General features: G+C 32.3%; 1 protein-coding gene across 9 annotated transcripts in view; it reads left to right on the plus strand.

Moving 5' to 3' along the window:
* The window catches only part of Pde11 (Phosphodiesterase 11), a 271,340-nt gene that overhangs the window by 184,968 nt on the left and 63,453 nt on the right, over positions 1–22,919 (plus strand). The window contains exon 2 of one of the 9 annotated variants that reach the window (XM_064061526.1): positions 3,262–3,749. The exons of 7 other annotated variants lie outside the window; for them this stretch is intronic. In XM_064061526.1, the coding sequence (XP_063917596.1) occupies positions 3,698–3,749 (52 nt within the window). In that variant the 5' untranslated portion in view covers positions 3,262–3,697. The remainder of the gene's footprint in view (positions 1–3,261; positions 3,750–22,919) is intronic. One more of the 9 variants, XM_064061525.1, reaches the window with a different exon arrangement.

Here is a 22,919-nt window from a genome sequence, read left to right on the forward strand (position 1 = left end):
AAGTGAAACACTCTGTGTATTTTTACATGTTTCTATCTTTTTTTCTTTTTATTTTTTGAATTCCAATGGGCGCTTGCCACGCTATTCCAATTTTCTTGAAATTTTTTACGGATGGAAATGTTAACAAAAAATCGCAGTAAGGTTTTTGAAATCTGTGTTACAATATTTTGTGGAGATATTATTATGGTATAAATGAAATTAAATTTTCATATACAGCGTGTTTATGAAACTAATTTTAATTATTTAAAAGCGCGTGTCTTTGTTTATCTTTTCACAAAATATTGTAAGAAAGACTTTAAAAGTAACCCTACTCCGATTTTTTGTAACCCTTTCCATTGGTAAAAGTTTCAAGAAAATTCGAATAACGTGGTAACGTCCTCTCGGAATTTCAAAAATGAACTTTAGGTATAAAGCCTAAAAACATGTGAAAATATATAGGATGTTTCATGTAAAGAAACGAAATTGTGTGTTACGCCCTAAAAACAGAACACTATATAGTTAAAATTAATTTTAAAGTATAATGTTCAAAGAACCGTACAACCTTGCTCTTCGAATTTTTCTGGTATTTGTAATAATTACTGAAATATCGAGGGTCGCCATCTTAATGACTCACCCTGCATTTATATATTTTTTCAGAAAATGTCATTTGCCGTAGTCGTAAAATATTTTTACTGACAGATTACAGATCTCTATCCATCTGTTTTCCTTCTTTCAACTCATTTAAAAATTTTTATTTATTTTGAAAGACACATTGTATAGCAAAATCTCCATTTGGTTTGTTGATAAACTCTAACTGTATGGGAAATCATTTGATTTTATTTATTGAACATTGACTTTCTGATTCCAAATGCGTTGATTGGGAGCCTCCAAAAAATGTCTTCATGTATATACTTATACAGGGTGTTAAAAAAATGGCGTACCAATTCTATGACCCGTTAGTCAGGACTATTTATGGAGAAGGCACTTTTTTTTTAATGTAGAAGCTCTTCGAAGTTTAATTTTCTTGGCGAGAGGCACTTTGTCTTTATCCATAGATTCCGTCATTTTATAAACATTATAAAAAACTTTAAAATCATTTAGGATAAATCTGACGAAAGTGGCTAAATTTTCTATCTATTTAAATCGATATTTTGTTTTCGTAAGTGAACGTCAAATTGACATACAGAATTTTTTAATGAATTTACTCGAACTTGGACTTGTGAATTTAATCATGTATCGTTAAATTTTGAACATCCTCTATCTGTACATATACATCTTATTCATAGAACCTTTGTTCCTTTCAGGCAAGCGATCGAAGAGAAGGCTAAGGCTGTAAATTATTATTACGCCACTGTTGCTTTCCAATAAACAGAAAGTCAATCTTCAGTATTTGTTTGTATTAACTGTTCTCCAAATTACCCGTCTCTGATATCAAAATTATTTCCAGTTGTAGAAAAAAGAACCGTACGTTTATCTTTGACTCATACGAATGTTGATTTGGACACTTCATTGCAAAGTGACCCTAAAACTACTACAACGAATATCCCACTTGACCTGACCTGATCTAACTTGACCTAAGCTGACTTGGTCTAACCATCCACGTATTATTAACTTTTGTGATGATTGATGATAAAAGGTTTTCAGCAACAACTCTTCCAGGCAAGTGTATTAAATAAAAAATTTAGTAGATTAAATGAAATTATTCTTTTACACTGTCATCGTCATTTATCATTATGTTTTCTACAGGTTACACCAAAAAAGCAGTAAAAAACACGATCAAAGGTAGACATGGATTTTTGAAAGTTTGTCTTTGATCATTGCATTTTCAACCTAAACTTTCAAATCTGACAAGGAGAAGATTCTATCAAAGATAAATCTTGAAAAATCCATGGCTCTTTTTGATCGTTTCCATGGTCCACTTCACACACTTTTTGTGACGTTTTGGCCTTGATTCAGTTGAATGAAATTAGCTGCAACCACGCCATCAATGGTATTGTCGTTAACTTACAAATTTGGGAAGCTGACACCCGTGACAACAACCTTGTTGGCATTGTACGTCAATCGTACGTCAAAATTGTCATTCATACGGGCGCAAAATATTATTTAGGTCAGACTATTCTAAAGAGGTACAGACATGTATAAGTATACAAGTATTGCATATTGAAAGGCTGCGTCATTCCATCGTCACCGATTTAAACATCAAATTTTTTTGTAATTTGTACCGTTTTATAAATTTAATCAAGATTCCGGTTTTTAAAAATTATGTAGCTTCATTATAATGTATTTGTGTGTTTTTGGAAATTTGAATAAAATCATTTAGAGAATCGTTCTAGAAGTGGTATTTTTTTACTTAAAATAAACTTTATTCAAGAAAAATTCTATCTCAGGGATACTTACATTTATCGACGAAGAACAGTGTTATCAACCCATATCATTTTTTATTAATATGTTACCCATATTTCGAGTTAAAAGCAACACTATTCTATATGTTTTGATAAATATATCAATACAACTTCATCAGTTTCAAACGCACAGTTATGAACGTGTAAGTTTGTAAAATTTGTAAGTCAACTAAGTTGTATTGTTTGCAAGAAGATTAATAATTAATTTCTAAGTTTATTTATACAACAATATACTATTGTCAACCAAAGTGGAGGTTTGCGTTTTGAAATCCCGTAGTGATGGAAATTTTCTTATAATGGAATATTTTAGTAAGAATACTATTTTGTATACCAATAAAATTTTAAAACTTAAAAGCCCCTATTTCCTAAATATAACCCTGAAATTTACGCACGTGTCATCTTGTGGTGAAGAATCTCGGAAAATCTCTACCGGGACGTCGACTGTTTAAGTGACACTGTTGTGGTCACAAAATTTGATGAGTACACAAAAAAAGTTTTCCTACAGTATATTAAGATTCAATTTCAAAACTATCAAAGTAAAAGTAAGGAAGCTATGTTTATTTAATTTTGTGAACGGTTAATTTTAATCAATTTAAAATAAATAATGGATTTAGTTTTTTTCTAATAGTACAAACGGTACAAGTTACCTCATTTTTTCTTGAAATAGTACAACTTTTTCCTAGTTTAACCTACTTGAAATCTTTTACGGTTTCCAAGGTCGCAACAAGACTCAAAAAAGATGAAAGCATCACTTCCAACACGCTGCCAACATCCACATACAAAAATTGATCGTTACAAACCGAGTTCGGGTTAAACACGATTAGCTTTAAAGCGCCCAAATTTCGAAAAAAAACAGCATTTGGCGAATTTTTCTGAGTAGATCGCTCTTTGAGATTCCGGGACGAAGAACTGCTCGCCGACCAAGTGGATCTGTTTGCCGTCAGATTCCGCGAGGAGATGAACCTGGAGAGTAACCGTCAATCGTTGTGTCGTTGTCTCCCGGAAGAGAAAGGGCAGCAAGGCCCGTCGTTGCGCTCAAGACGGCGTCGTCAAACTTCGTCCAGAAGAAAAACCGGAAGAGGCTGAAGCTGCAGCTGTTCCGGACCAGTGGCGTGGACACGTACAAGGATCAGTGGCCGTTGTCGAAACAGCGAAAACGAGAGGGCGTTCTGGGGAAGGTCAGCGGCGTAGCGGTGACGTTAAAACAGTGGTGGCGCGATGTGGGGCTGTGCCCCAGGGCGGCCCCCTCGACGGTAGGCGGCCCCCTCGCCGCGAGGCATCGCTGCTGTCACACAAAGAGGGGGTCCAACCGATCCATGGGACAGTCCTTCAGCATGTGTAAGCTGAATCATTGCCGACACAAGAAAAGTAAGTCTGATGAAAGCAGTGCCGTGTGTATTACGAATAATGCTTTATTTTACCTGTTCTAACTTTTTGGTTTATCGATTTAAACTGCCGATATATAATTATGAAAAGAATAATATAGTGTCATTAATTTTCGCTTCGCTAGATTTCCTAGAGAATAGTTTGCTTATCATTCAGGATATGGGTGTGGGGTAAATAACAGTTTAAAAAACATCCAAAATGTTGTGATTATTAAATGCTAAAAGAAAATTTAAAAAATTGCCTGATATCGGTAACAAAATTATGCACTTAATATTTTTTTTCAATTACGCTTCTTAAGTACAGAATAGTCAGAGTTCTAATTTAAAACGATCTCAAAATTTTTGTCGATAATGTTCAAAAATTCAATTGTGTGCCGATATACTGATAACTCAGATTAAAAAATCTGTATAGTTACATATATCATGTGATAGATACAGCGGGATTTTGAATAGGGATCGATGACATTCTAGAGAAATGAATGCCCCACTTAAAGTAAGACTATCTTGAGTTTTACTACGAAGATTTTAAAGTGTTTCTTCAGATTAATTTAAAGCATTGTGAGTAAAAACTGTAAATAGTTTTATCTGTGAAATTAATGCTCGCTGTCTTATCAATAGCATGAGGTTCTATAATGTACTGAGTACATGAGAATCAATCGGTGAAAGGAGTGTTCATTTTATTGTCAAGAAGCTGAAGTGTGCTTCATTTTGTTCACGCAACAAACACTTCTTAAATATGTTAATTTGATTTTCCTAATCTTTTAAATTCAGCTTTCGATTAGTCGTCTCCAAAGATGTTGAGTGTGCTACGAATGTATAAAATTCAATTTCTTCCGACTAGTTTACCTGCTAGGTATATTTTGACGCAGTTTTTCGAAAAATAAGATTTCTATCATTTTTGTGTATTATGTATGTCAAATTTTTATTAGATCAGTAATCTCCGTAACTACTGGACTGATTGTCGTTAAACTTTATATGTAGGTTAGGAATATCGTGCAGATGGTAAAACGCTAACCAAAATATTTCTCATAATCCCCACCAATAATGGAATGACGTCATTCTCAAAATTTACAATAGTCAATTTTATTTAAATTTTATAAAATGCACTTGTGGTTTATGAATCCGGTTGACTTTTTGTCCTAGACAACCAGATTTTAGAAAAAAAATCAAAATTGTACGGTTAGGGACACGAAATTTCAAACGACAACCAACTTTTGACATTTCAAAAATATTGTAGCCTTATACCTTATTGTCATTATGCTTGACAGGTCGTTTGAAATTCCGTGTCCCAAACTGTATAACAACACTTTGCAATTTAACTTTGAAACTGGAAAGCCGAATGCTCTGAAAACTTGCAAACGTTTAAAAAAATATGCATTTACCCCTTCCCAAAAATTGATGACGTCATCTCAATATTTTACCGAATAAATCCTATCTAAAATATGCAAAAATTATGTCTCTATAATTGCGGTTTATCTGTGCATTCATGTTTTTTTTTAGAATCACTTATATAAGGTGACTCAAAAAAATTAATGAATGACGCAATATATTTTATTTATCAAAACAAGAACGACTTGCCCCATTTTCTCGAAAATTTGGGTAGACATTACTGTTATTAGTAATGTTACACTGCATCTATTCAAATCAATATACGTGCCGTTGCTAACATGTTAATGACGCTATCAAAAAATTTTGTTGTGCAAAAATTAATAAATAAATAAAATAATTTTTTTGTGTTACCCAAGTAACGGTATACTTTGGCCTCTGAAATCTGATTTTTTTTCTGTCTCTAAAAATAATTAATGAAATATTGAGGACCGCACGCTTAGTGATTGACCCTGTCTATGCAGGTGTTCAATTTCACCAGTTAAAAAAAAAAGTTAGACATGGGTAAATGGAAGTTGAGGGAGAATTAGAATAAATTTAACATGAGAATACATAACTTTTTTATGTGTGACTTTATTGTGGAGAATTTTGTCATTTTTTGATCTAAACTTTTTTTAGCAGACGCCACTGTAGTCTGCTAAAAAAAGTTGGCAGAAAACATAGCTTAGATAGTCATTGTCAAATTAATCGGATATAAATAAGTAAAATATGTTGTCGTTTAACAACGAACAGATTATTTTATAATTGAGACGCCAGTGGTCGTAATGAAAATTTTTAAAAGCCAATACAATTGGTAACGAACCCCTTTATTGGCATCAAGTGAACTTGCCACTGACTGATACATTCATAGTGCGTCACGATTTTTGTATTTTTAATAAAAAAAAAAACATCCGTTTCATATTTTTCCATGAACGTCTTCCGAATGTCCTAAATACCGCTCTTTTCAAATCACTCGTGATATTTATTACCTTCTTCGCGACATAAACACAACCTGCGTGTGGAGGACACCAATTCTAGTTGACGAAATCTGCATCTGTTGTTTACTAATATTCGTGGAATCTATCTATTCTTCCATATTTCGTAACACTGTAAACTATTAAAGTTATTTGTATGCCAAGGGAACGGTGCGAGCCCATTCCATTCGTGTGATCAGTCATCACATGAATGATTGAGACACACAAAATCACTTTGTTCTCTAGTTGCAATTACATTTTTTTCTACGACTCTTTGTTCGTTTATAAGATACAATCATTTTCGACTTTAGAACAGCCCGGTTACATAAAAATCGTTTGAGCGAGTTTTTTTCGTCCGTTCTATTTTCAAAGCAGATATATAAAACCAATCTTTGGTGGCTAGTGAGTCACAAAATTAACCCGAATCTGATGTGCCCCCATAAGTTTCCTAGATGGAACCATTTTGGGTGATCTTTCCACTAGGAGTTGACGTCACATTACCAGAAGCCGATCGATTGTAATGGACGATTGGTATTTTTAGATGGCGATCGTAAATTTCGCTGTTCTGGGTAATGGACGTGTATTTGAATTGTCCATCACGACCTAGTCTCGGAAAAACTTACGAGTTCGATGTGTGCTATTTTTGTTGGTGTTTAATATAATTTGGCGGGATATAGGTCGAAAGCGGAATCAATGAACCATATATTTTCTTACTCTAGTTTTTTTATGTAAAAATAAATTAGGTGTATTTTAAGTAAGGCATGTAGTGAGATGCTACGAAAAGAATAAATATTTATTTGGTGTTGGACTATTACTACTGAAAAAGAACAAGATAAAAGTGCGAAAATGAAAGCAAATAAGTATAACTCACTTGGTTTTCTGTTAATACATTCAAAAGTAAATGGAAAATTGATCCTTCGGAGAGGCGGAAGGTGAGTGAAGGGAATTACAAATATTAAAATAAAATAAAATAGGGTTTGAAAAGTCGTTATTATTTTTTGACAAAGCAGGAGAGTTATCCCTAAAATACATAAATTGATAATTCAATGAGTTTAAAGAAGCTGCTACAGGATTTGGGTTTGAAATAAACGAGCTTTATTGAAAATTAAAAATTCATAAATTTCATGACTCACAATCTACACAAAATGTTAATTATTGAGTCATTGGCCATAAAATTGTTAATTCAATCTAGAAGACAGCCAGAGAGAATAAAAGTGTTCGTAAGTGACAGTCAGATCAAATCTTTAAGAGAAAGAAATTTCAGCAGAATTAAGTTTGGTAAAATGATTTTTAAAGTGGATCAAAAATACTTAATAACAGGTCTAAGAAAATACTTTCTAATAACATAAACTTATTTATTTTATTTATGTTTACCGTCTTCGCCTATGTCCAGAACTCAATTATGTGGTGAAGCAGGTACATCATTTTTCTTTTACGGCCGTTCGTTTGTTCTGAGAATAAATTGGAAAATTCTGTTGCCTGCTCTCATATATTATAACTGCGTTTTTTCTGATTGAGCACAATGTAGACGGATGATGAAGGATCAAGAATGAAAAGATAAAGTGAACGACACGAACTATTTCAGTTTCACATTGGAACCAAGGGAAATCCAACCAACTCGATTTGTTTTATTTTTTATATCGCACACGTTCGTTCTACACAATTTTCATTGGAGAATCGCTGTAATGTCATGCATTATACACACAGGGAGGGAAAGATCATACTTGAACGTGTAACTGGCAGTGGAGAGTAAATAATTTGTGAACAATCGATTCTTGTTTGAAACGGTTAAGATTATTACGACTTGCATTCATGGGGAAGGTTTACAAGTGATAACGATGTTAATCAGACTTTGGCGTTTATGTGGTAATAATTGTGTATTACGTCCAGAAGTAAAGAGTTTTTGCATAATTTTGTAATGAACCAAAACCTTTAGGAAAACATAACTCTCGAGCAAATTGAGTTTACTCATCGTCTTACGAAAGTAATTAAAATTTAGTTCCGAATTCATGGTAATTAATATGAAACTTTTAATTGCCTATTATCAACAGAAGTTGTAAACTGAGTGACGGCTTTTAACACTTACGAGTACTAATAACTTGAAGATTTGCGGAAATTTAGTCGTCAATTAGCGGAGAAAATTATAACAACACAGTAATGGTTACTGTGTTAAGTTTATCGTGTTTATTGACTATATTGTGGAAAAAAGATGAGAATGTGTCTTGAGAAATTTACGCGTTGTTTAAACTGACGACAACTGGTTTTCAATTACCATAAATCGAATGAATTTATTGGCGAGAAGATTTTCCTTGGAAATTCCAGCTTCATAAAATGCATTGTTCTTCCCAGAATTCGATCTTAGGTGCAGCAACACGGTCAGCACGGTTTTTGGTATCTCGAACAAGGAAAGTACGATTGATTAATAAGAAAAATATTCACGTACGTTTTATTTTCAAAATTTTAAGTATCAATGTTGTCGCAGCTGTTTCATTAGGCATGCAGGGAATATTTTCCACTTAAAAGAGCGCCACAAAAAAGAATGAAAAGCTCTATACATTGTGGCTGTTTTTTTGGAGAACATAAAAGGTTATGGATGTATTGATATTCATATCTCGGTCAACTCATTGTGTGTACTTTTTTTATTGTGTTGCGATCGCTAATTTTGACATGTTTAAACCGATTGTTTAAGCACGGATAAATATTTATTTATTCTAGGGAATGGACGCAAACAATGACACATTCGACAAAATTACATTTCGGCGAGTCTTTGTGAATTACTGCGTTTTAATTGTAAATTTATTTTCAAGGCATGTGCCGAGATTTTAAAACCAGATAATACTGTCTGCGTACTTATTTTAGTTCGTACTCTTTTGTACGACCCAGAAAATTTGTAATAAAAATTTTGAGAAATTATAGTTACACTATTGTCTATTAATATAGTAACGTTCGTAATGTTTACCACTAACTTGTTGACAAGCCCTGACCTATGATAAAATACGTGTTTATGGCATTTTTCTACTTTAATTTATAATTGATTCTATAAATCATTAGATCTCGTTATATAACTTTTATTCTGTAATAAAGCCAAAGGACGACATTTAGAGCTCTTAAATCTGGTGATCTAGCTGGTCGTTACTGAAAACTTCTTCAAATGCGATACTTTGTGTATTTTGATAGAACGTAAGATGAACGTTTTCCGGCAGAAATAAAATAATTGCTTTGAGAGCTAAATTCGCCGCATCGCAGTGCTCCCAAATAAAACGTCTTCACCATGACCAAACTCAGAAATTTGCCTTTCTAAAGCCAGCATCCGGCGGATTTACATTCTTGCAGCGTCGAGCCACAAACCCTTCGATTTTAGAACTTAATTTTATCGAATCGCATTAGGGAATTTTTTATAAGAGAGCTACCTTATCCGTGATCCAATTATTCCGAGTTCTAGTTTTCGAGTGGATTAAGGTCCAAAGTTGTCGTTTGTAGGTATTTGTAACTTTCCGCATACCGGTGATCTGGATTTTTCCCAGGTTCGTCGTTTTCATGAATGAGGGGGGCCTCGATTATTTTTAAACGTTGCGTACATCCGTACTCCTGTAGGCGTCCTGAGTCAGTGACGTAGCTACAACTTTTGGCGCTAGGGAGACATGGATGGTATCTATCTTGATACCTTGATGTTTCGGGTGGTGACAGAGGAAAGTTTTGTAATAGGGATTTTGGCAAATGTTAAATATTCAGTTGAGATCGTTTTTGGCTTTTATTTGTCGTCTGTTGTATATTTTTTAGATAAATAGTCGTCGACACTAACGAGCTATACTCTGAAATTTTAATTGTACTTTGTTAAGTAAATCTCTTAAAATGTGGAGTGTTAGGTGACAATAATGCACGTCTATTTTTAGCTTAGCGTATGTTGTTTTCGAAGTATGTAAAACTTTGAACGTACAAATTTTATGGTTCATCTCAGAAACTACGTAATAGACTTCTGGGAATTTTGGTACGCAACAAAGTTTTGGTGAAGCAGGAATTTATTTTTTAATTTGCTACAATTCTACTAAGGTTTCGTTTCAAGGATATACCTATTGTATTTGTCAGAATTAATATATTTACCTCCACCAAAAAGTTCATAACTTCATTTAAAGACACACTTTATTTAATAAATAAGGTGAGGAAAGTTCAGTGTGATTAACTACTTATGTTTTTGGATAAGTTAATACCTAAAATTTATTTTTCATCAAAGTGTGTGCGGAAAATTTATCGTTCGTTAACAAAGAGTGTTAACAAACACTTCTTGATAAAATTGTTCAAATGTTTGCAAATTAAAATGGTATACTAATAATAATAATAAGTGAGAATAATATAAGGAGAACAACTGTTTAGAGTAAATATATACGTATATTATAGCTCGCGTAAGCTTTCAGTGACAATTTTCAAAAAAAAAGAATCAAGGAAAATTATTTTTGTAAAGGGTTACAAAATTTAACGAACTTTAATTTTTAATATAAAATTTAACATCCTGTGGCATTTTTTCTTGTTTGCATTATTAAATAGAGCTGCGAGTGATTAAAGTGTTTTAAGAAACATTTAATTATTATTAGACTACAAAGAATACTGCCATACAACATTTAAAAATTACTTAACTGTCTGTCGTTTGTCCGTCATCTATCTATGTCGATTTTTATTAGACAGAGTATGTCCGAAACTACATAAATTTTTTTTTGTGTAATATTTTTCACATGTTTCATGTAACCAATATTTCAAATACTTCATGGACGACTTGGTTCAGTAGCGGAATGTCGGACATGTGCTTTGCCACCCATGTGGCTTCGAATCCCATCCTTATCGAAGTTTTTTTTATATACTGTTATTGGTATTATTTATATTTCTTTTACTTCTACGGGTTATCATTAAGTAGTAAAATTTTGCAAAATCAAATGTTATAATTTTTCGAAAAAACTCAATTTGTTCGATTGTATTTAAGAGGCGAAGGAAGTTCTGTGTAAAAAACTTTAGACCAATTTTTTAATTTATGAACTTGTATATATATTCGACTTATTCAGTTTTTATAATTTGAGAAGGTCACACCAATAAAACGTCGCAATAGACCTAAAAGCGTCAGGACGAGTCCACTTCGATTTTAGGTAAACAGATTGTTGTGATTTCTTCGTAGTTTAATCTAATAAGCATAATAAGTGCGCTGTCTTCGATAACTCATTAATTATTATTAAATATTAAAAAAAGCAAAGGCCAAAGTTGTACGGTTCTTTGAGGACTATAGTCTAAAATTATTTTCAACTGTTCTATTATTGAGGCGTACCACGAAACGTATTTTTTTTAATGAAACACCCTATATATTTTTACGTATTATGATCAGCTTCTTCTTTTGGCAGTTTATTTTCGAAATTCAGATGCGACCGTGCCAGGTTTTTCCAATTTTCTTGAAATTTTTGGCAGTGTAAAAGTTAAAAAAAATGCAATAGAGTTATTTTACAATACTTTGTGGACACCACAATTAAATAAAATTTTAGTATGAGTGTTTATAAAGAAATTCTAAACTTTATATTTTTGAAATATACATCGATATTTAAATTTTTTCAAGTAGGACACCCTGTATTTTATTACTGTATGTAAAAGTAAAAATCGCAGTAACTATCAACTTTAAATTTAGAAAATACTTATCAAAAAAGAACGAGAATAAGCAGAATAAGATGCAGTAATAAGATATAAGGTGCCCCATTTGAAAAAACTGAAATACCGATGTTTGGAAATTGTAATAATTAAAAAATGTATTTTAAACACTCTGTATATGAAAATTTAATTTTATGTACGCCACAACAAAGCACACATTTTTATTTATCTCTCTGTAAAATAATTCTAATTGGAATAACATGCCAACCTCACATCGAAATTTCAAAAATAAACTGTAATTGAAACGCCTACGGAGAAATCAAAATATGTAGAAATATATAGGGTTGTATCATTAAAAATGTAAGTTATGTGTTACGCCTTAAAAACTGTATAGTTAAAAATAATTTTAAAGTATAGTCCTCAATGAACCGTACAACTTCGGTTTTTCTTCTATTTGTAATAATTAATGAGATATCGAGGAACGTTTAGTGAGTCACCCTGTATATGAAAATACATTTTTCGAATTCTCCTATTTCATGAGGTAATAGCGTAAGTGACAGATCGTGATTGCTCAACATGTTCTCATATTTCCACTCTGTAAACTAAAACAAACAATAAAATTTTAGGATAATAACTATAACAACCAGTAGTCATTAATCATTGTGCATTAGTATTATTATTAATAAAATAAGCTGTTATTTTTCATTAATAAATAAACTAAGAAAACATTTAATAAGACATTTAGAAATTATAATTATAAACAAAAACGAAACCAGCAAAAGAAAAATCCATTAAAGCATAACCAACTAAATACTAGAGTAGATGTTCAAAATTCCTGCCTTGTACATATAAGTAAGCTCATAATGTTTCCTAATTTTCATCATTTTTTGTAAAAGTTAGTCATCAGTACTTGCTAAGATAAAACTGATTTTGGCAAATGATATACCCTCTAAGAAAAGAGAGGGTGGGTGGGCGGGGCTAAGATAAAGCTGATTTTGGCAAATGACATACCCTCTAAGAAAAGAGAGGGTGAGTGGGTGGGGATAGTTCCTGCTAAGATAAGATTCATTTTGTCAAATGAGATCCCTAAGAAAATATAAAAAAAATTGCAACACTTAGAAAACGTTTCGTTTTTAATGACTTATATGCACCCATCGAAGCACCATGTTCTCCGGAAGAGATGAATACCGCTATTCGCTACGTACCCAAATATGATCTTAGAAACAGTAATTTTGGATACTAATAAAATTTTAAGGCTCTGTTAGTGTCATGTAGGACAACAAGTTCAAACAACCTTCGCGGTAAGAACTTTTGTCGATACTTTGCAGACGACGATGATTTTTCCTTAAATTTCAGGGTTGTACTTGGGAAAATAGTTGGCGGGTACATGTTGAAAGTTAACGAAAAACACAAACAAGTGAATATTCTGTTCCTACACGCGACCCGTTCACACACCTCAGTTAAACTCGTTACAGAATAAATCAAATCCTCCCCTGTTCAACATTTACCCACCGCCGAGCTTCACTCCAGGTTTCGGAATTTATGGTTTTACAGATTATAGGCTTAGATTCCGTTAAGCCACCCTTAGATTGTAAATTTTTATTAGTATACAAAATTAGTGTTCTTATAGTCTACTTTTTAGACTGTCGGCAGATGTTCCGATCAAAAAGCTTTATAATACATATCTTAAAATTGTGTGAAATTTACGCAAAACAATATTAATGTGTGTTTGAGTTTGAATAAGTCTGTTCAATAACCTATATTTCATCCAAGAGCAGTTGACATATATTGAAACAGATCTGCGTTCACAAATTATTGACTTACACAAGAACACCCTCAAAAACTTTGTCAAGCCATCAGTTACACTCGAAAACTTCTTTTGATTGCGACGCCACTGTGGACTCTGCGACCTCCATCACGACTTCTCTCTGTTTTCCACCCTCGTTCCATCCATCTACGGTTTTGACTTCCGTGGAAATCCGACCTACTTTTCACTTCGGAGGGCTTTAACCCCCGTGCTTATTTTTAGATCGGAAAGTTTCGTTGGAGATGTTTTCCGTTCTATTTTTAGAACGGCAAGAAGTGAGAAGTTTGCTTTTTCCTTATGGAGGGTTGGGGAGCGATGTCTGATCCTGCCAAGCCTTGGGGTTTGTTTCTTTTTTAGGACGGGGGTAATGGACGGAAATGTAGTCTTTCCAAGGGGCGGACGAGACAATCGCTCAATTTATCGGATGTGGATGTGTACGGCAAACGATTGTTCACTTGACGTTGATGGACGACATTAATAACGCCGGACTCGGTCATAAAAGAGAAATTTTCTAATAAATCTTGATGGGGCGTGACGGGCGTTAATTGATCGGCGTATGGCGAAAGGGAGGATTAAGAAGAAATTACGAGGGAATCACATGGATTTTTATGGCGATTAGGTCGGAATGGATGTTTTTCGGCTGTAGGGGCGTTTTTCCGGTTTAATAAACCCTTCACGTTCGAGATGTTATCTGTAGAGTGGTTGCTTGGTTTTAATGGTTGGAAATGTATGCAACACAGAATACTTTGTAGAGGAGTTCGAATTCGAGAGGATCAGACTGTAAAGAACTCGACAATAATACTTGGAAAGTCGGGGTTTTATTCGTTAAAGTGTAAACCAAGCCGTTCTCGTTAAAGAGTCCAAGTTACATTGTAACTACTTTGTATCTGACATTGTCTTTGCTTTTTTGATTTAATCACCTCTTAAAACTCACGGAGTCGCTTTTTTTAGCAGACGACTTTTTCTCTCAGAGCGAATTTTAAATGTTATCAGTGGATCAAATTTAATAATTCTATCCCCATAAATGGAGTAGTACATACCATTTATATTTTAAGTCCTATTATTTATTTTGTACATTGTCAATATACACATACAGATACTAATAGTTTTTTGTAAATTTAATACATTTATGTTCAATATTAAATGAGTTTTCAGAGTGTACTGTATATCAGAATTATTGCATAAATTATATTACCATAATGTAATAGAGATTTAATGTCAATCCAATCACAGCGGTAGCTAAAGCAACTAAAATGAATTTAAACTTCAAATTTATGTATCCAACACTTACTTTTATTTCTATGTAATTTGTGATAGGGATGTGCAATCCTGATTCAGCTATGCGAAAAATAAAAAATTACTGATCAAGTGATCGAAGTGACAATTATTGTGGTATTCCCGACAATAAAAGTACTTACCAACGCGTGGGCAGTGTTTTACAATAGTGGATAATAATTCATAAAAATCAATATCTTGCGGTTTGCCTTCCATTAAAGTAATTTTGACACAAAGCCAAGTTTCTTTGTAGAGAATATAATTGAGCAATTACATTTTTCTATAAACTATTGGACTTAGAAAAGTAAATTACCCCATTTAAAAAGAATTTGGTGATGTCATATGGTTACCGTAGCAACGGATGAGAATCTAATTAATGGAAAACGAAGTTTCGAATTTCTCCAATAGGGTTATTAAAATTTTATTAGTTCCGTTGATTACTTTATCGTCATTTCCTTAGATAAAATTGTACATAAAATGTTTTCATTTCATTTTTACCTCCAGAACGTAAGTTACGGAAGCATTATAATTATTAATAGAAAGAATGGCTACTTTTATGTTTTCTAGAAGTTTCCAGTTTCAAGTTTTTGTGTTGCTGTGGTCTGTATAGATTTATAATGTATGTTAGTTTAGATGGCAAAAGGCTAACCAAAGTTTGTCGTATCATCACAAAATTTGATTTGTCAACACAATTTTTTTCATAATAAATGGTATTTAAATCTTATAAAGTCATATATTATTGTACTTGTGTTTATGAATCTGCCCTCAGCTTTTATTTTTCGCATCGACGTTTTTTTTTTCTTATACTGCGTTGATATACATATTGTATTTTTTAAACAAGTGGATTTAATTGTACTTCAGGGGTGAGGAAAATTGTGTCTAATAACTACTGTCCTGACACTTATCTACCAGATACAATCGCCCAGGTATTGTATGGCACTCTCCGCGCGCAGTAATGTCGACCACTCGATGCGGTCAGCTACATCGAGTGCAGTGGCGGGACCTGATACTCGCGTGATTGCAAATTATAAAAAACGTTTCTAGCTAATACGACCTGCCAAATGACCACTCTGCACGTGGATGTAAACACTGAGGGCCTCATACCCGATACCTGTCCGTCCGACACGTTTACGCCAAGGCATCCTCTCTCTTGCGCGCGCCCCTGGTACGTACTTGGTAGATAGTTGTCAGGACTTTACTAATAACACAAAACCATTTTCATTTTTTTCCAAATTTTTTAATTATTCGATTCTTTAAATTTTTTTAATTTTTAATTTTTGTATTTTTTAATTATTATATTTTCCACCCTTTACACTCAATTTTTGAATTGTTCGATTTTAAATTTTCGGTTTTTCAATTTTTTCACTTTTCGAATTTTCAGTTTTTCCATTTCTTTATTTTTGAATTCCAATATTCAAATTTTTATTAGTGCATTAAATTTTGATTTGTTCATTTTTTTTTTAATTTTCGCTTTCAAAATTTTTCTGATTTTTCAGTTTTTCGATTACTCAGTTTTTGATATTTTCGTTTTTTCTGAACTTCGCTTTTTCGAATTTTTTATTTTTAGAATTTTTAGTTATTCAATTTTTTTTTTTTCGATATTTACCATATTTCGATTTTGCATTTTTTTAGTTTTTACTTTTCCCATTTCTCAATATTTTTAATATTTATTTTATATTTTGATTGTTACATTTTCCGACTTTTTGATTCAATTTTTGAATTTTCCGTGTGTTCAATCTTATTTTTTTTTTCGGTTTTTCGATTTGTCAGTTTTTCAATTTTTCGGTTTGTGAATTTTTGACTTTTCGAATTAATTTTTTTATTTTTCAATTCCAACATTCAAATTTTTATTGGTGTTATTAATTTTTGATTTGCCAATTTTTAAAATTTTCGGTTTTTAAATTTTTTGATTTTGCAGTTTTTCAGTTACTCAATTTTTGATTTTTGCGTTTTTCTGAATTTGGTTTTTTCAAATTCTTTATTTCTAGAATTATATATTAGTTATTGAATTTTTTATTTTCAAATGTTTGAATTATTTGATTTTCAAGTTTCTGGATATTTTGGTTCTTACATTTTCCAACCTTTTGATTCAATTTTTTAATTTTCATTTTAGTAATCCTTCGGTTTTTGAATTTTTAGAATTCCGATTTTTCAAAATTTCTGCTTTTTATTATTATTACGTGACACGTTAACTTGATTGTTAGTGTGGAAACTACTTTTCCAACAAAAATTTTTATATCGAAATTTTGAAACACAGTTATTTTATTTTTTATTTTTAAGTTGCAATTTTTGTTTTTATTTTCTTTTCGTTCACATTTGAAAAAATCTTGTAGTTGATGTTTCAGTTTTTCGGAATTTCAATATTTTTGATTTTTTAATTTTTAGAATTTTCACATTTCCGCTTTTCGAATTTTTCAATTATTCGATTTTACATTTTTTTAATTCTACAATTTTTTTATTTTTCCGATTTTTGAAAATTTTAGAATTTTCAGTTTTTCAATTTTTTCAATATTATATTTTCCGACTTTCTACCCAATTTTTAAATTTTTCGTCTGTTCGATTTTTTCACTTTTTAAAGTTTCCGTTTTTCCAATTTTTTTAAAATTTTCGGTTTCTAAATTTTTTGGTTTTTCAATTTTGGATTTTTTCGTGTTTTCCGAATTTCACTTTTTCGAATTTTTTATTTTTAGTTATTAGTTATTCAATTTTTTAATTTTCAAATTTTCGATTTCTCAATTTTCGATTTTTACCAATTTTTCAGGTTTACATTTTTCTTTTTTACTTTTCCGATTTTTCAATTTTTCAATTATTCAGTTTTTTGACTATTTGATTTTTCAATTTTTATTGTCTTCAATTTTTCGATTTTTAATTTTTGGATTTTTTTATTCTTACATTTTCGAACTTTTTGATTCAATTTTTAAATTTTCCGAGTGTTCAATTTTTAAATTTTTCGGTTTTTCGATTTATCAATTTTTCGATTTCTCAATTTTTGATTTTTCAAATTTTCATTTTAGCAATCTGTCGAATTTTGAACTTTTAGAATCTTTGTTTTTAGATTTTTCCGATTTTTCAATTTTTGTATTTTTTTTTTTCTCTTATTATTACGTGACACGTTGACTTGATTGTTGGCGTGGAAACTACTTTTTCAACAGAAATAATAAAAATATAAGAGGAAAATTGAAACAAAGACAAATATTCAAAAAGGCACGTCTGTCTTTGATCGTGTTTTTGAAATTTTGCTCTCTCGGTAGATTTAGATTCTTTATGAAACGACAAAGAAGACGTTATCTATACAAGGATTTTTTTATCACCAATTTTCAAGAACAAAACTTTTTAGATATTTTTCGTTAACACTTTAAACTACAGAAAATAGGTTTGCAAAAATTCGAATTTTTATTTTCTGAACTATTTGCTACTCAAAGAGTAGCAAGAAAAATCAAAAGTTAGGAGTTTATTTACGTTTACTCAGTTTTCGACAACGCTTTAATTTTAAGTGAGTTATATAATTAAAATAAAAAGTTTGCCTTGGCTAGGTTTTTTTATGACAACTCCCATAAATTAGATCGAGGTGGATTCATAAAACACATGTTGACGGTGGACGAAAACTCGGTGCATATTTTTTTATGGGGCGGGGGAATAATGAGAGAAATTTTGCTTATCTTTTTTCCAGGTACACGATATTTCTAATATACAAATAAAACTTGATAACCATCAGTCCAATAATTTCGGAGATTGTCCAATAAAATCAACACCGATAAGAAACTATAGACTTATTGACGGAAACGGGAAAGTTAGCCACTCATTTTGTTGCAAATATTTTATTCTAGTGAGTGTTCAGTTTATTTTGATTTAAACCGCATTTGAAAAAAAAAAAGCGGTAATATGCATTTATATTATGTAGTTTCGTAATTTGAAAAGAAAATTAAAAGAAAAGACTGATTTTTTTATGTATTTAAATCAAATGATATAAATTGTGTCAACCCTGCTACAGTGTGACCACATTTGTCAGTTTTGTCGTATTTTGCGAATGTTAAACCCTGCATTTTATGACGTTTTTGAACAAGTTTCTAATTTTTGATTTGATATCATGTTTGTTGCAGTTGAGACTGATAATAAAATATTAAAATAAAAAACTGCTGAACTCACTGTTGAAAAATCTAAAAATCTTTGTTTCTGATATTTTCTTTCGATAAAATACAGTCGAATTTGATAAACCAAAAAAAAAACAGTTGTCATTAGTAGCAATACGGAAAAATTAAGACAACCTTTCTTGTAATAATCTACATCATTTAATGAGAAACAGCGCCATGTCAGCCTGACTTCAAACAAAACCTTTACCTACGTACTAAATAAGTAATTAAACTCTCCCGCTTGACAGATTTTAAGACAGCCTTCGTAGAAGTTAATTCTTAACAATTTCTTTTTGTATATTCTCGTCAGGAATTTTCAGCTTTAATGCTATTGATTCAATTTAATGAAGAACCCAGAATAACCACAGTTCAGTTTCAAAAATTATCCACCTGTCCGTCTTGCGTTCTCTATGCATTATTTATAGCTCAATGGCGGCTGTCTTGCTTTGAAAACAGTCACGCGAAAATTTGTACAATAGCCGCGAGTGATGTCCTCTTCCTTGATACATGAGACACTTCAGTTGTACAAGAATCGACTTGAGGAAACAATACGTATTGTGTGTAATCATCGTCATATGGAAATAGACATAATACTCGTATTTTAATTAAACTTATTGCGTAAATTATGCTGCAATTTCAGAAACAAACTTTTTCTCTTACTTTTTGGTGGTAAAATCTGATTTCTTTCTCTGTGACACATACTTGCTTGAGAGCTAGTTAAGATCACTGACGTGAAGAGGCGGCAATATATTTATTTTCATATTCCAGTTAAGTTATCAAGTTTGTACTATATAGTTGTCTTGTGATAGTCAGAAATATGTCATCAGATTTTCTTGTCGACGGACGAGACTTAGACAGTATGATTTATATCCGTCTCGATTAGATATATGTTTATGATATCGTGATCTTTTTGTTCTTATCACGACATAGTTAGATGTATATCTTAATGAATTGAGTTAGTTCGCATGTCGATGTGGGTCATAAATGTTTCTTGGTGGCTAAAAAATTTCTAGTTGGATTATTATTCTTGCAGTGACGAAAATGCACTCCGCTTTTAATTTCGTTACCACTAATTAGATTTTCAGTTTTCAGTAGGAGGAAATTACTCTTTAAATAGACCGCGGAAAGCACACGTCTACGTTATGTACCAACCTTGCAATTTTTACAATGAATTATTTTTGTTACGGAAGTTCTTTGCATCTACTTACGAAAACTTCGTAACGAGTGAAATCCACTTTTCATCAGCGTAATTATACTTCAGCGGAAATTAATCTCCTCGAAAATTAAAATTTTAGATGCTTTTATATTTTGAATACCCAAGTGCGCAAGAAAAATATGAAAGAATTATGTAAGCCCGACTTGCAAAAACGGCAAAATAAACTCAAATGGAAACTGGGACTAGCACTAGCGACGTTATTACGTAAAATTTCCTATGCCACACAACAATGTGAAGAATTTCAGCCGCACTGCGATATGAGTAGATTAGAATTGTTTTAGTAGCATTGTTTTATAGTCATACAAAAGGGTAATAAAGAGACTACCGAACGTAAGTTCAAAATATTCTGAATTCGTGTTATTTGATTAGCAAACACAAACTTTATCTGACTTAAATGCGGAGGCTTGTGTCTGATTGTACTGAATACAATTTCGTAATTAAATCACCTGAGATAAAGTAAAGCTTTCGTTAACAATCATGCCTATTCAGTGTTTGTCAACAAATACTGCAACTTAATTGACGCACAATTTTGGGGTTCGGGTAACACGTATCTTGGGTTATTAATGATTTAATCAATAAAATGAACGCATACAGATATTTAGCAGGAGTCCACATGATTGCCTGATGATGCGTGATTATATGAGATTATACGTACGTATTTCCCGGTTGATCACATTAGCTTAGTTGTGATTACCATGGGTGTTGGGTGTGACTAATATTTTAATGTACGCATATCACACAGCATGATACGCGGGTTATTATTGGCGCAATTTGACCTATAACTGGGAAGAATACTAACATAACTGCTCATGACTTGCCGACGAATGGCAGAATTTAAATTAGTTTTCCTGCATTCGGGCTAGAGAATCTCGACCGAAACGATGTGTTTTGCAGTGATCACGAAGCTTTTAATAGGCACTCGTAACTTCAATTTAAAGTGTTTGTTCGCACTGAATGTTAGCATCTTGGTTAAAAGCCGCATCTGATTGCAGCAGGATTCTATGCAAACACAAACGGAACCGAAAATGCGACATGGGAATTGTGGGAAATTGCAACCACAAAGAAATGCTGTAAAAGTTTTTAAAAACAAGTCAATTTTTTTGTAAGGAAGTACACCTGACTTTTGTTGAAATTATCGTTGTCGAAATATTTGGACCCACTTCACCTTGGAACTGGTCAAATAAATATAGAAATTAAAGTTTGATCAAGGATGTTTTTTAGACGTGTTTGATAGACAGTGCAGATATCCAATCGAACTAAACAGTTGATAGTGTCTGGAACAGCTGATGGATTGAATTTTAAGTCTGGTCTCCTGTCAAATTTGACGTCAAACTATGTTTATGAATCAGTTTTTAGTTTTTGACAAGTGACGATGGATATTGTTTTCTGGTGGAATTTTATCACCTATTCAGCTTGATATTTTACCGCAAAGAAACCTGTGCGGTATGGTTACAAAAGTTTCAAACCCTTCACCTTTTCCTGTGGCTTTCGGACTTCCATTCTGATATTTCGCGTCAGCCGTTTATGTGATAGTTGGAAAGGTTTTTCCCGCGCTGGTTTAGCTGTGGAAAGTTTCCTGGTTAAACCAAACTGTGTAGGATATTATTTAAATTACGCAATAATGGCTTAATACACGGTGACATTTGAATTTTAAACAGTTCTTTGAAATATCTACGACAACTGAAACTACATCGTTGGAGCATTCTGACAACTATTGTTGCAATTCCGGTTTGGACAATTGCACCTCCGTACACGTTAACGCTTGTAGTAGGTGTTAATTGCTCCATGACTTCAAAGAACACGATTCACGCTTTTTCAGCTTTAAGGATTGTCGTTCCAACGTTGCCTTATTTCCAAAGAAAGTGTAAATACTTCCGTTCAATGTGTATTTCCCACTCCAATTCTCCCAAAACTGTGATTTTTACGTTGTGTGATTGTCCACTGCAGCACATTGCGCAACTTTGGTAAATTTCGTGCTAGTTCCTTGTTTTTGTTGTGTGTAAAGTGTTTAGCGATTTAATGACAGCTTTGATTATGAACAACAAATAGTAAACTCGACTGAATTTTGTTAGGTATGATTTTATTTGCACTACAAATTTACAGCGGGTTAATATGTTATGTATCATTGACTTTGTAATTTTCACGAATATACAATATTTCTTATCAACTGTGGAAATGAGTGATTGTTGATGGATATGTTTAGATTTGCTGTAGTTCTGCGGGACTGATATCTGTAGGTATGTCTTTTTGGTCTTAATATAGATATTTTTTGACATCTGTTCCGCCCTTTGTACTTTCGCTATTTTTACATTCGCTTGTTAAAAACAAATCGGAAAGTTTATGTGATGTAACAAATTTTTGGACGGTCAACTGAAATAGGATTGCGTCAGGTCAGGTAAGTTGAGATTCTGCACTTGCTATAAGCAAGCCCACACTTTACTTATATGTAACGGCCTTCGTCTACAGAATATATTTATTTCCTTTGACAGTGACTCACGTTCCCATATATATTGACAGTTGGCGTTTATTGAATCAAACGGAAGAGTGTTTTTCCGTATTGCATCTGCCTGTACTGTCGCTTCTCTGATTTGATTTTTTTCCAGTGACATCTAAATATCACTACTAAAGTATATTGTGTATCGATAATGTAAGATTTCAACTTTTTTTATTTATCTACATAGTTACCAAGGAATTGAATGGGAAGTTCGGTTTAAAAATAATTAAATTCGGATAAAAATTTGGAAAGGGCACACTTTTCAAATTAAAT

This window comes from Zophobas morio, unplaced genomic scaffold (assembly GCF_036711695.1).
Source record: "Zophobas morio isolate AGI-343-1 ecotype UQ-CSIRO unplaced genomic scaffold, CSIRO_AGI_Zmor_V1 ptg000021l, whole genome shotgun sequence".
In the NCBI taxonomy this organism is placed as follows: domain Eukaryota; kingdom Metazoa; phylum Arthropoda; class Insecta; order Coleoptera; family Tenebrionidae; genus Zophobas; species Zophobas morio.